The sequence below is a fragment of the Sinocyclocheilus rhinocerous genome, unplaced genomic scaffold (genome assembly GCF_001515625.1).
Source record: "Sinocyclocheilus rhinocerous isolate Xijiao unplaced genomic scaffold, SAMN03320098_v1.1 scaffold301, whole genome shotgun sequence".
Classification (NCBI taxonomy): domain Eukaryota; kingdom Metazoa; phylum Chordata; class Actinopteri; order Cypriniformes; family Cyprinidae; genus Sinocyclocheilus; species Sinocyclocheilus rhinocerous.
In genome coordinates, this window is record NW_015656172.1 from 99,519 (window position 1) to 112,450 (window position 12,932).

A 12,932-nucleotide genomic window follows, 5' to 3' on the forward strand; every position below is an offset into this window, starting at 1 on the left:
TAATAATAATAATAATAATAATAATAATAATATCTATATTAACTCAGGGAAAAAAAATATTTTTCACATTTGGTTTGTTTGAGAAATGGAAAATAAACCCAAATCCCAAAACCAAAAACGACCCAAACTCAGGTGCTCAGATTGTGGTTCGCTTACAGTGTGCATTGAAGAGTCATTCATCGCATTATGACCATATTATCACATCTCTGTGAGCGTATATTTCCAATAAATCAACTGTTCGTCACCAATTCATGCACTGCATTGCCCTTTATATCAACTGTATCAATATGACCCTTAACAGCGCATTAAGACAAAGAACCGTGATTGGCCGCTTCACATGTCAATCAAAGCCTCTCTTCCTAAGTGGGCGGTTCTCAGTCAGAATGAGCTGCAGTGTGGACTCAACACTGAGAGTAAGTTCAGAGTGTCCTGAAAGATGTCGATGTGAGTTTGTTGAATCTGTGATTTGAGCGTGAATGATGGTTCTTTAGCAGCAGGGTAAAGGATGAGCGTTTAAAGTCATCGCTCGCCGCATCTGATGGAAATGAAATTAAACTCCAGCACGCAAGACAAGACGATCACGCCATCATTAATAAAGCGGGCGAAGGGCCCGAGGAGGTGAAGACTGATCCGGCGTCTCATAAATCAGCGCGAGCGGCTGGCGATTGATGATCACACGCGTCTCACGGCTGTCCATCATTTGCCTCTTTCTGTCAGAGTAATTCAGCCCTAAACTGTCCGAAGAGATGAAAAATACAGCAAGAGACAGACAGACGCTCTTCAGAAGTCACACGTCAGTGACCCGTGAAGAGTCGTTTCTGCTCAAGACATGATGGAAAACCGTTCCTAACATCAGAAGCCTCTTTTGGGACACTGTCTTTCTGACAGACAGAAAATCTGGCTGTATAAATAACTCTTCACACAGCACTGCTGTATGTTTTACAGGTTTTTTTTAGACTCCGCTTTTCCATTCAGCTCTAAAAAAAAAAAAAAAAAGTAAATAAAGTGCATAAAGTAAGAAAAGTAAATTTATTTATATACTAATTAAATTGTATTATTTATTAATTTGCTTGTTTTACTTATTTTAGTAAAAAATCAAAAGTAAAATAAACAAGTGAAAGTAAAATAAGTAAATTAATTTAGATGACTGTATGTACTGTATTTATTTTACTTTTTGGTTGCTTTTTGTTTTTATTTGTTTTACTTTATTTGTATTACTTTTTTACATTATTTTATTATTTATTAATTTGCATATTTGCATTTACTTATTTAATTTATTTTTTATTTAGAGCCAATAAAAAGAAAAATATGTAAATAAATCTATATTACTTTTTAACTTTTTATTCATTTACTTTTTACTTTATTTTATTGTTATATTAATTTACTTTTTCTTTATAAGTGAAACAAGTAAATAAATAAATGTAAATACATTTATATTTAATTTATTTGACTTTTTATTCACTCTTTCACTTGTATTTTTATTTGTTTATATACTTATTTTATTTATTTACTTATTTTATTTCTTTCTATTTATAAGTAAAATAAAAAGTAAACAAAAAGTAAAATAAAGTTTTATTTAACTTATTTAACTTTTACCTTATTTTATTATTATTTACTGATTTGCATATTTTACTTATTTACAATAATTGAGAACAAGTAAAATAAATACATTTATATTACTTTATTTCACTTATTATTTACTTGTGTTACTTATTATTTACTGTAGGCTACTTATTTCCTTTATTTTTATTTATCAGTAAACAAATCAAGTAAACCAAAAAACAAATAAAACAAATATATTTTACATTTTTTTAAATGACTATTTTACTTTATTTTGATTTATTTACTTTACACCTTTATTTATTTATTTTACTTAGAAGTAAAAAAAAATTAAATAAAATGGTTTGATGGATGTAGTTAAAAATCTGATTGCAAAACACTAGCACACAGTAACTAAGCGAAAAGCATTTTCTATATTGATAGTGAGTATAAACTGAAGGAAACAACTCTATGTAAACACACACACACACACCGAGAGAGAGAGACGGCCGTGAGATTGGATTTTCTCAGAGTTAATTAGAGCAGCCGCAGCAGCGACGGTAATCAGCAGACAGAACAACGGAGAAAAGACGGTAAGAGTGTGCAGGAATTTATTACACTTTATTAGTGAGAGAGAGTATCACACTCTCTCTCACACACACACACACACACACACACTTACACACTTTACAGTGATGAAACGGCTGCACAGATAAATTAGGCCTTTGTGTTACACAATAGCAGCCTGTGAGAGGATTTACTATGACCAACAAAAGCAGCCCGGATCAAATCTAGCTGCAATAGATTTATGATGCATAAATATATAAGAGCACATCATCGTCGCACTCATTAACTCACATTTAATTAGTCATCAAGAAGAGTGTCCAAACTTATTGATTAATATATTATGTGCCACTATGTACAGTATTGTACACTACCATTCAAAGATGAGATGGTCTGTCACATGTGTTAATGTTTTTGAAAGAAGTCTCTTCTGCTCACCAAGGCTGCATTTATTTGATCAAAAATACAGTAAATGCAATACAACTGTAAAATATACTATAATTTAAAGTAACCATTTTCTATTTTCATATCTGTTAAAATGTAATTTATCCCTTTGATGCAAAGCTGAATCTTCAGCATCATTACTCCAGTCTTAGTACAGAGACCGAGAGAGATGACTTTGCTGAGGTCTCACTTTCTCACAGATGCATACTTCAGTTTTCATGATTATTTCCGCAATTCTTCCAATCCATATAATTAAACTGTCTGTTTGTGCTACTGTACCTTTAAGACACACACACACATATAATACATGCTACGAGTCAATCAGCGCTAAAATGAGCTTTACCATGTTTTACTCTTCTGATTAGATCTTCTGCTGAAAGTTACAGTATGTTTTATACCACAACAAACTCTTACTTCAAAAGATCAAGAAAAACATGTGCCTTATAAGTTGCAGACAAAACTATTTAATCCAAGTATTCTTATTCTGTCTTTTACTTTAGTTACTTTAGACAGTATTTCAATGCTCTCCACATCTACAGAGCTTCAGCAGCTCATCATCTCCAGACGACAGTCACTGGGTGTGAAGACTCTCATGGGTCACGAGGTCAATTACTGTATGTCCTCCAGAGACACTAGCACTCGACTGATGTGAGTCTATTCTCTTCAATGCCTTGTGAAGAGAAAAGCCGCATGTTTGTAACAAACAAATCCATCATTAAGGCATTTTTTAACTTCTAGCTGAGTCCATAATCCATAATCATGTTTCCTGCAGTGAAAAAGTCCATCTCCTGTTGTCCTTTCACATCAAAATCAACTGACATATTTCTCTCCTGATTCAGACATTTTTGACTTGTATTTTAATGGTTTGAAATTAAAAACATCTTAATGATGGATTTTGTTTTTTTTACAAACACGCAGCTTTTCTCTTCGCAAGACATTAACTGATGGACTGCAGTCATGTTGATTACTTGTATAGTATTCTGATGTTTTTATCAGCTCTCATTCTGACGGCACCCATTCACTGCAGAGGATCCATTGCTGAGCAAGTCATGTAATGCTACATTTCTCCAAATCTGATGAAGAAACAAACTCATCTACATCTTGGATGACCTGAGGGAGAAATTTGAAACTAAATATTTAACTTAAAAGGGAACCCCACTGAACAATGACTCAAATGAATCATTTTCTTGAACTGGTCAACAGTATATAAATCGTCCAAATGAATGAATCCACTGAAAGTATCACAATTTCCTAATAGTACATAAGAGAAACATTTTATGTTTGCTGCTTGATTATTGCCTCATCTCACTTGTGCAAAAACAAAAAGGAATGCAACGTTTGTCACACTGTACTGATAGAATTGAAAAGATGCAAAAAAACAAAAAAGTGTAAGTGTAAGAGAGGCCAGCGAGTAGGTGCTGTGCAGGTAAACCTCACTCCCCTGATCTCAAGAGACGCACTAGCGACTGATGCTAGAGGCTGCAGTCTTCAGCCTCTTTGTTAGTGCGTCCGCCTCCCATGCCGGAGACCTGGGGTCGAGACCCAGTCGGAGCAAGAACGAGGTGTGGCAGTGAGGACCCGGGAGAGAGGGGTTACATTGGTGCCGTGACCCGGATGGGAGTGAGGATTAGGGAGGGTGAGTGTAACGGAGGCCAGCAAGTAGGTGCTGTGCAGGTAATCCTCACTCCCCTGATCTCAAGAGACGCACTAGCGACTGATGCTAGAGGCTGCAGTCTTTAGCCTCCTTGTTAGTGCGTCCACCTCCCATGCCGGAGATCCACTCAGAGCAAGAATGAGGTGTGGCAGTGAGGACCCGGGAGAGAGGGGTTACAACTATAGAAAGTATATAGTTTATATACTACTGCCTACACTCTTAAAAATAAAGGTGCTTCACGATGCCATAGAAGAACCTTTTTGTCTAAATGGTTCCATAAAGAACCGTTAAAGGGGTCATATGATGCTTTTTTAAATATCATAATTTTGTGTATTTGGTGTAACAGAATATGTTGACATGCTTTAATGTTCAAAAAACACATTCTTTTTCAAATACTGTACATTATTGTAGGTCCTCTATGCCCCGTCTCTCTCAAACACGTCGTTTTCTACAAAGTCCCTCCTTCCGACAAGCGCAGTCTGCTCTGATTGGCCAGCTGACCCAGTGCATTGTGATTGGACGAACACCACAAGCACGCGTCGGAAATGTAACGCCCCTTACCATAATCGCGAGCTTCATCTTTCAAAATAAATGTAAAGACAGTAAATAATGTCATTAGTTTTACCATCAGTTCAAGCCCGAAAGGGCAACAGAGTCGCGCGACAGACACAGTGATGATGCAGTACACAAGCCACGGTTAAGACAGCTGACTCCACTGTGAGTGACCCTGTCTCTCTCTCTCCTCTCTCTCACACACACGCGCGCACACACACACACACACACGATGCGCAAAACTCCGCATTTGAACAGTCAATAGCAAATACTTAAACCAATAACAACAGAGTCTTAACTTTGATAAAGAATATCTCTTTGGTTTTGAGACTTTAGTCTTTGCAACTTCAGGGATCTTATCTATGCACAATCAGCTTGTAACACTCCAAAGAGAAAGGAAAACTTGAAATCGCATCATATGACCCCTTTAACATCTGAAGAAACTTTCTGTTTCACAAAAGGTTCTTTGTGGCGAAATAAGGTTCTGAAGATTACAAAAAGGTAAGAAAGAGATGGTTCTTTAAAGAACCTTTGACTGAATGGTTCTTTGTGGAACCAAAAATGGTTCTTCTATGGCATCGCTTGAAGAACCTTTTGAAGCACCTTTATTTTTAAGAGGGTACTGTAAGGTAAATTACAGTAAATACAACATTTTGTTGTTAAATTTATTCATAACAAAATTAATAGTAATGTGTTCATGTATTTACTGTTGTAATAAAAATTTAATAAAATAAAAAGGTAAAAATTAAATTACATTAATAAAAAATGGTACATTTAAAAATAAAATTAATAAATGTAAATCTTTCATTAAAAAAACAAAATATAAACTGAAAATAAATTAATCATAAAAATGTATTTACATTTACTGATGTAATGCAAAATTATAATCATATGAATGAAAATGTATTCATGTACACCTCCAATGAATAATAAAATAAAATAAAATAAAAATACAAAATGAAATAAAAAATATTTCATTATATTATTATTTTTATTTATTTATTTTTTAATTGTGGCCTTAGTAACATCCGCTTATGTGGTCACCACTCAAAGGTTTGAACTTCATGTGAGTTTCTTCTCGTCACAACCAGCATAGTCTCAAGTCACTACTTCTGCAATAATAGATCACTAACAGAGCAAAAACACAGAAAACAGCAACATCAGATTTCTCAAACCCAACCTCAGAGTCAAAACACTCCTCAACAAGCTGTTCCTGTAATGCTTTACCTCCTTCAAAACGCACACTTCAGCAGCTGTCTGATACGTTTCAAACAAACAGCACTTCCCTATCGCTCCCACAGTACTGGATCTGTCTCATATCATTCCCACATCTGCGTTCCTCATTCAATCGCCTCTGTCTCATATCATTCTCACATCTGCGTTCCTCATTCAATCGCCTCACATTCATGAAACGTATCAATAATTCAGCGCTACATACTGCAGCAAACGGGGCCGTGTGTTTGAATATGAAATCAATTAAGCGCACAAACACACTCGCTCATAAACACGCAGGCTCATGAATAATGTCTGCTGCTCTCCGGAGGAACGTTTGCCCTGGATTCTTCACAGGGCGACTCGACGCAACCCCACCGCGCGTGTGTGTGTGTGGACAGTTGGGGGAGGAGACGCTTCTCCTGCTGTCTCACAGTGATTTAAAAGCAAGAGGAAAGCACTCATCTCATTTAACGCTCTCTGGTGTCTCACTGCTGTAGCACTCACATACATGCTCCACGACCAAAGATGCACTGCATGCAGACTGATATTGATCCTTTTTGGGGTATTATGACTGGTAAACAAACTGCTTTGCATGATGTTTTAAAACATTGTTTATACTAAAGCTCACATCTACAATTTGACACAGAAAAACAAACATCAACACATTTCAATGTGAAAAAACGTCTCAGGTTACTTATGTAACCATGGTTCCCTGAGTAGGGAATATTTTTAAGCCATTATCCAATTAAGACATCAGCAAATTCAGACACATATCACTCAATTACAATTGAAATATTTATATTTGCTGGTATGGATATGTAGAAATAATAATTTTAATTTAATTTAATAAAATACATTTTAAAAACAAAAAAGATAAATAAATAATTTTAAAAGACTGTTAAAAAAACAATTGAAATATGAAATTAAACAATGACTAATGCATCCTAGTACATAAAAGGACTGTTTTATGTAAAAAAAAATTTTTTTTAAATATATATATATATATAAAAGGGTGGAGTTTAAGTGGACTAAATGATTGGAGAAATCTGATATACATCACCAGAGAGAATCTGTCATTTCACCAGGAGATCTATAGTAGGTATGACAAAATCTATGTAAACCACAAGCAAATCCAGACCAGTATTGATCATTTAGAATTGAAATGCTTATTTTGGTTGATATGGCTACATAGAAACCCATACATCAAGCACTGCTAATAAAAATAAAACATTTTAATAACAAACCCCTGTGCACTTAAACAAATTCACAATCTAATGACTAATTCAACAAAGTAATTCGCGTTAATGAAGAACATTGATCAAGTGATCCAACACCAGCCATGGAGCTCCTGAATAATTCATGAGAGTATCTGCATATGCTAATATCGGTGATTATGAGCTAAAATGAGTAACTGCTTTCTGTCTGACATGTGCTTGTCAAAAATAACTCCATTTGTATCTAAACTGCACACAATTGAATGGCAAACAACAAACTATGATACTAGATACACACAATAAGTTAATATCAACCAATTATGTGTTTGAAAGTCACATCAGATGATTGAACAGTATCATATACAGCATGAGAAGCTATAGAAAATTGATTTACTTATTGAATTAGAAAATCATTAACTCCCAATATTGGCCAGTTCAGACCAATTTTGATCAAGGAACACACTGATAGATTTATCAATAATTAAAAAAAGCCAGACATATGCCAATATTTACATGGTAACTACATGAATGTAATGACTTATTCTACAAAGCAATTAAAAAACAGCGTTTAGTAATTTAACACAGGGAAAAGTCATGGAAAGCCTGCATAAATTCATGAGCGCATCTGCATAATATCGCGTAAAAATCTGCATAACTTTGCTAATTGTGACCTAAAATGAGCGTCAGTCTTCCGTTTTGTGATTGCAAAGCGACAAAAATGACATTCCCACAATAAATTCACAAACAGATTCCTCAACTACAACACTAGATGCACACAACTAGTTAACATTAACTATAAAATGACCATGAGAGCAAGCGAATAAGCCTAAACAATGGGAATAAAAGCATGAAAAAGTGGACTATAACAGAGCGCCGACCCCAGACGGAGAAGAGGTCAGAGGTCAGATGGAAAAGCACGCTCATTCAGAGCAGATAAAAGCGGGACGCTCCTTACCTCGGACAAGTAGAGGAAGGCATGCGGCGCGTGCAGCGAGTGAGGCAGCATCCCGGAGCCGGACAGCAGCATGCATGCAGAGTTTGCCATGGAGCTCAGAGAGGACGGTTTCCACATTTAACTACACACTGCTGTCTCTCTCTCTGTCTCTCGTCCTGTTGTCGACACGGCTTCCCTCGCTCTCTCTGTTTACTCTGCACACAATAAAGATCACTTAAACATTCACATGCTAAGGTGGGAGGTGCATGAGAGCAGAGGAGGGATGCGCAACTGCGTGTGTGTGTGTGTGTGATGGTATAGCGGCGCTGCATGTGTGCTTTAATTGCCCACGACCCCCTTCAGAGACCAAACACTTACAAAGACCCCTGAAAACACACTCAAGGACACACACACACACACACACATGAATGAGGACATGCTACAGACTTCTGCTGCTTTATAAAAAGCTAATTATAGTCACTGCACACCCTTAACCTGACATTCATTCATTTAGCTGATGATTTGATGGAAAACACCTAAAAAAAGGATGATATGAGAAGCAATTTGTCAATATTTTATTTCTGTCAGGACGACTATCGTCAATATAACTTACGATTAGCATACATTTTAGGTTGGGGGAATGGTTCTGTTCTGGGCAAACACTCCCTGCCCATCCACGCAGCCTAGCATGGATAGGAGCAGAGACAGCAGAATACCCCCCTCCCCAGCAGAACAGAATCAACATCAATGATAAATGTAGCAGATACCATTAATGTTCTACGTGATTATTTTAACAACATGATTCAGTGGTCTGACTCAATGATATATTCACTGCTAAGTCCTGACTGGACGAGAGGAGGAGCTGGGGATGGAGGTGGTTGATTAGTTCCTGAGCGAAGCGATAGCTGCTGAATAATGACTGAAGGGACCTTATGAAGGGAATTATGATTGGTGTCGTGATCCTATAGGTAGACGTGGATCAACTGAGTGTCAGCTGATGCGAGCTTGACTAACATGGCCTGCCAGAACTATCGCTATGCTCCATTAATAAATAAAGCAGCAATTACATAAAAAAATATGCATTATTTGCTGTATCTGTGAATAATTTTTCCCTCATCCTCATCCCACTGGAAGGTTTTGTCTGATGTAACTCACTTCTGGGATTATTTTTGTAATCTAATGTGTCTCATTTGAAAGCTTTACATAATAGGTTTCGACATTTTGTAGATTATTCCAGCTTTAGGTGTGTGATTTTTGCTATTTATACACATTATGCTTAAAAACAAGTCAGATTATAATTGCACACTGTTTGAATATTCCACATTTAAAGTCAAGCTGTGATGACATCACTATAATATTCGCATACTCGCATTCTGATTGGTCTTTATTACACTGCAACGATGCTACTTTATCATTCAAAAGTCAGTGCGATTCTTTTCTTTTGAAATAAATTCATACTATTATTTAGTAAGGATGCATTAAACTGATCAAAAGTGACAGTGAAGATGTGTATAATGTTACAAAAGATTTCTGTTTCATATGAATGCTGTTCTTTTGAACATAAAATAATTTTGAAAAAAAAAAAAAAAACCTTGACAAAAAAATTGGCAGCACAACTGTTTTCAAAATTTATAATAATCAGAAATGTTTCTTGAGTAGCAAATCAGCATATTAGAATGATTTCTGAATGATAATGTGGAAATTCAGCTTTGATCAAAGGAATACATATACAACATATTGAAGTAGAAAACACATTAAATTGCAAAAATATTTCACAACTTTACAGCTTTTACTGTATATTTGATCAAATAAATGCAGCCTTGGTGAGCAGAAGACACTTAAGTAAGAGAAATCTTACTGACTCCAAATTTTTAAACATGGTGTTGGATGGAGAAGAATGTGCAAGATCCGTTTTAAGGGTTACTAAAGAGTCAGTTCAGTTTGAAATTCTCTACATACTTGCAGCATTGAATCAATAGATTCACAGCGCTCTCTGACGCCTAGTAAGTGCCCTTATGTGTTCATTCCTGTCTGCAGTCGATAAAAAAACAACAACATGCAAGCCGAGCACATCACCTCATTCAAGACTAAAACACAAAACCTCACTATTCCACTGCTGTCGAACAAATTCCGATGCTAATCTGTTTCTCTGCTGGTAAAAGGTTTATAATGCACTAAAAGTGTAATACTGTGTCTAAGTATGAAACTACATCACAAATGTATGGTTTCTATACGCTCTGGACACTATTACAGTATTTTAACATTCAAAACAAGACAAAAACAATGGGCAGAAAGTGTGAAATTAAGCACTAATAATCTCACATCACTGTGTTCTACATACAGTACTGTGTTCATGTGCATATTCTCACTGTAAAGACTGTTACCTGTTTACATGCACTCACACATAAGCAGAGGCATCAATCAAACGCTGTGTGTCAGTAACAGATGTTTTGTGTACGGCGCCCATCACACACACACACGCGCACACGCTAATGTGATTTCACTACAAATTACATCACTGCAACACTGTGTGTGTGTGTGTGTGTGTGTGTGTTCAGCAGCAGGTTTGCCTGCGTCTTTGATGTGTTACACTTCATTTGAGCCGCACGTTTTCTGCAGCGTCTCGCCCTCATGTGATCACACGACCACGGGGCCGTTTACACGCTGTTATCAGAACTAAGACCAAAACTATTGACTATAAACTCAAATCAACTCGTATTTCATGTACATTCAACATTATTTTCCAGATTATTCCAGTTTCAGGTGTGCATTTTTGCTATTTATAAGCTTTATACTTAAAACTGTACAATTAAAAAATGAAAATCTCCCATTGATGTAAACTAAGCATATTCCACATTCAAAGTTGAGCTGTGATGACGTCATTATATTATTTGCATGATGCATTCTGATTGGTTGTGATTCTGATTGGTCTTTGTTATGCTGCAATGATGGCATTACTTTAGACTGCTATTCAAAAGTTTGTGGTTAGATTTTTTTTATGATCATTTTTTTTACTTTTATTAATCAATGGTGATTCAGTTGATCAAAAGTGACAGCAAAGACATTTATAATGTTGCAAAAGTTTTGTATTTTAAGTAAATGCTGTTGTACTTTTTATTAATCAAAGAACCCTGAATAAATCCTGGTTTTCATAAAAATATGAAGCAGCGCAGCTGTTTTTAACATTGATGAAATACGATTTTTTTTTCTTGAGCAGCAAATCAGCATATTAGAATTATTTCTTAAACATCATGGAAAATTAATTAATGCAAGGAAAAAATATTAAAAAAGCGGCTGAAACTAAAATAAAATTATAAACGTTTTTTTTTATTTTTTTTTTTACTTTTTTGAACTTTGCTGCATTTTCCACTTTGTATGTTTTGTTTCTGCCTCTACATTAATGTGTTTTATGTATTATTATGTATGTATTTGTAAAGCAACCTTGAGGTCACGAAAGACACTTAAAAATACACTTTAATTCTGTACCGGGTGCACTTCCGAGCAAGTTTACCATGTCAGAAATGCCATAGATATAGAGCAGATTTTGTGATGAGAACATCAAAATGTATTACATTACAAGTCATGCAAAATGGTGAACATGTTTTGATGTCATAACATAGTATTGTACATGAAAATATGTCTTTATTAATTGATAATCTGCACTTAATTATAATTTGAGCAAACAGGAATAAAAGTTGTTGGTGTTTTACTGCCACTAGTGTTAACTTCACCTGGAAACTGCAGTGAATTTTATGCATAGGTAAGTTTTTGGAGCAAAAATGTAGACATACACACGTTTTCAATGAGCCTAGCTTGTTTTTTTTTTTCGGCATCTCTCACCATTTTTATTCTGTGTTTAAGACATATCTGTTTAAAACTGAAAAAAAAATCCATCTTGAGAACGTGCTCTTTTCCATCCCTTTATGTTCTGTTTTTAAAAAGCTGCTTCAGACATGAAGAAAGTTATTACATTTTGATGAAAGATCATAAAAACAGAATGTTTTCTTGGGAATTACAAACACAGAAGAATTGTTCACAATAAAACCAGAAGCATGACACTAGTCCCATCCCAAATCCACCAAAAAGACCTTCTGATGCCATTTGGCCAACCAACTACATAACAAACACACTCGTGACAGTGTGTGATGAAGAGCCGCAGGACCTGACAGAGACACAGACATCACCTGAGAGACAGACAGAGACTGTGAGAGGTGCTGCACTGCAGATGCTGCAGGGCAAAAGCAGAAACATGCAGCACCATTAATCACTCCCAGAGAAAGAGAAAGAGAGATGGAAGATGAGGAGAAATACAGGACACAGCGGTGGAGGAAGAGAACGTGAAAAGTGAGTCCACTCACAGAGGAGCAGAGAGATGAGACGGAGGAGTGAACACTGGGGACGATCCTGTTCACTCGCTCCCCAAAGATACAGGAGCAATCCCGCTGGCCTACTCACTAGTGCAGTCACCTTTATAGCACTTTATACCGTACAGATTGTGTTCAAGTTTCGTCACCTTGGAATTATAAGGTTCTATCTGACATTTTTGTAAAAATTGAGTTATTCACATATTCATATTCTGTGACAACTTATTTACATTATGTGATGTTTCTTTTTTAAGTTGTGTACACTTTGGTACTTTTTTTTAGAAAACAAAAAGGTTCTATCTACAAAGTCGAACTCTAACTTGGTTCTATAAGGTTCTATCTGAGTGAGCCAATCAGCACTTCGAATGCACACACGAGGACCAATCAGCATCAGCTTTCTTTGTCATGTCGCCAGACTGCGCCGCGATAGTGGAAGAGAGTGCAGAAAAATG

At 35.9% G+C, this 12,932-nt stretch overlaps 1 protein-coding gene across 2 annotated transcripts in view; it reads right to left on the reverse strand.

Annotated features, from left to right (window-relative positions):
* The window catches only part of LOC107719784 (RNA binding protein fox-1 homolog 3-like), a 202,955-nt gene that overhangs the window by 77,371 nt on the left and 112,652 nt on the right, over window positions 1-12,932 (reverse strand). Inside the window, exon 4 of one of the 2 annotated variants that reach the window (XM_016527298.1) lies at window positions 8,138-8,331. The exons of the other annotated variant lie outside the window; for it this stretch is intronic. Coding sequence (XP_016382784.1) covers window positions 8,138-8,254 — 117 coding nt within the window. The 5' untranslated portion in view covers window positions 8,255-8,331. The remainder of the gene's footprint in view (window positions 1-8,137; window positions 8,332-12,932) is intronic. 2 annotated transcript variants of the gene reach the window in all.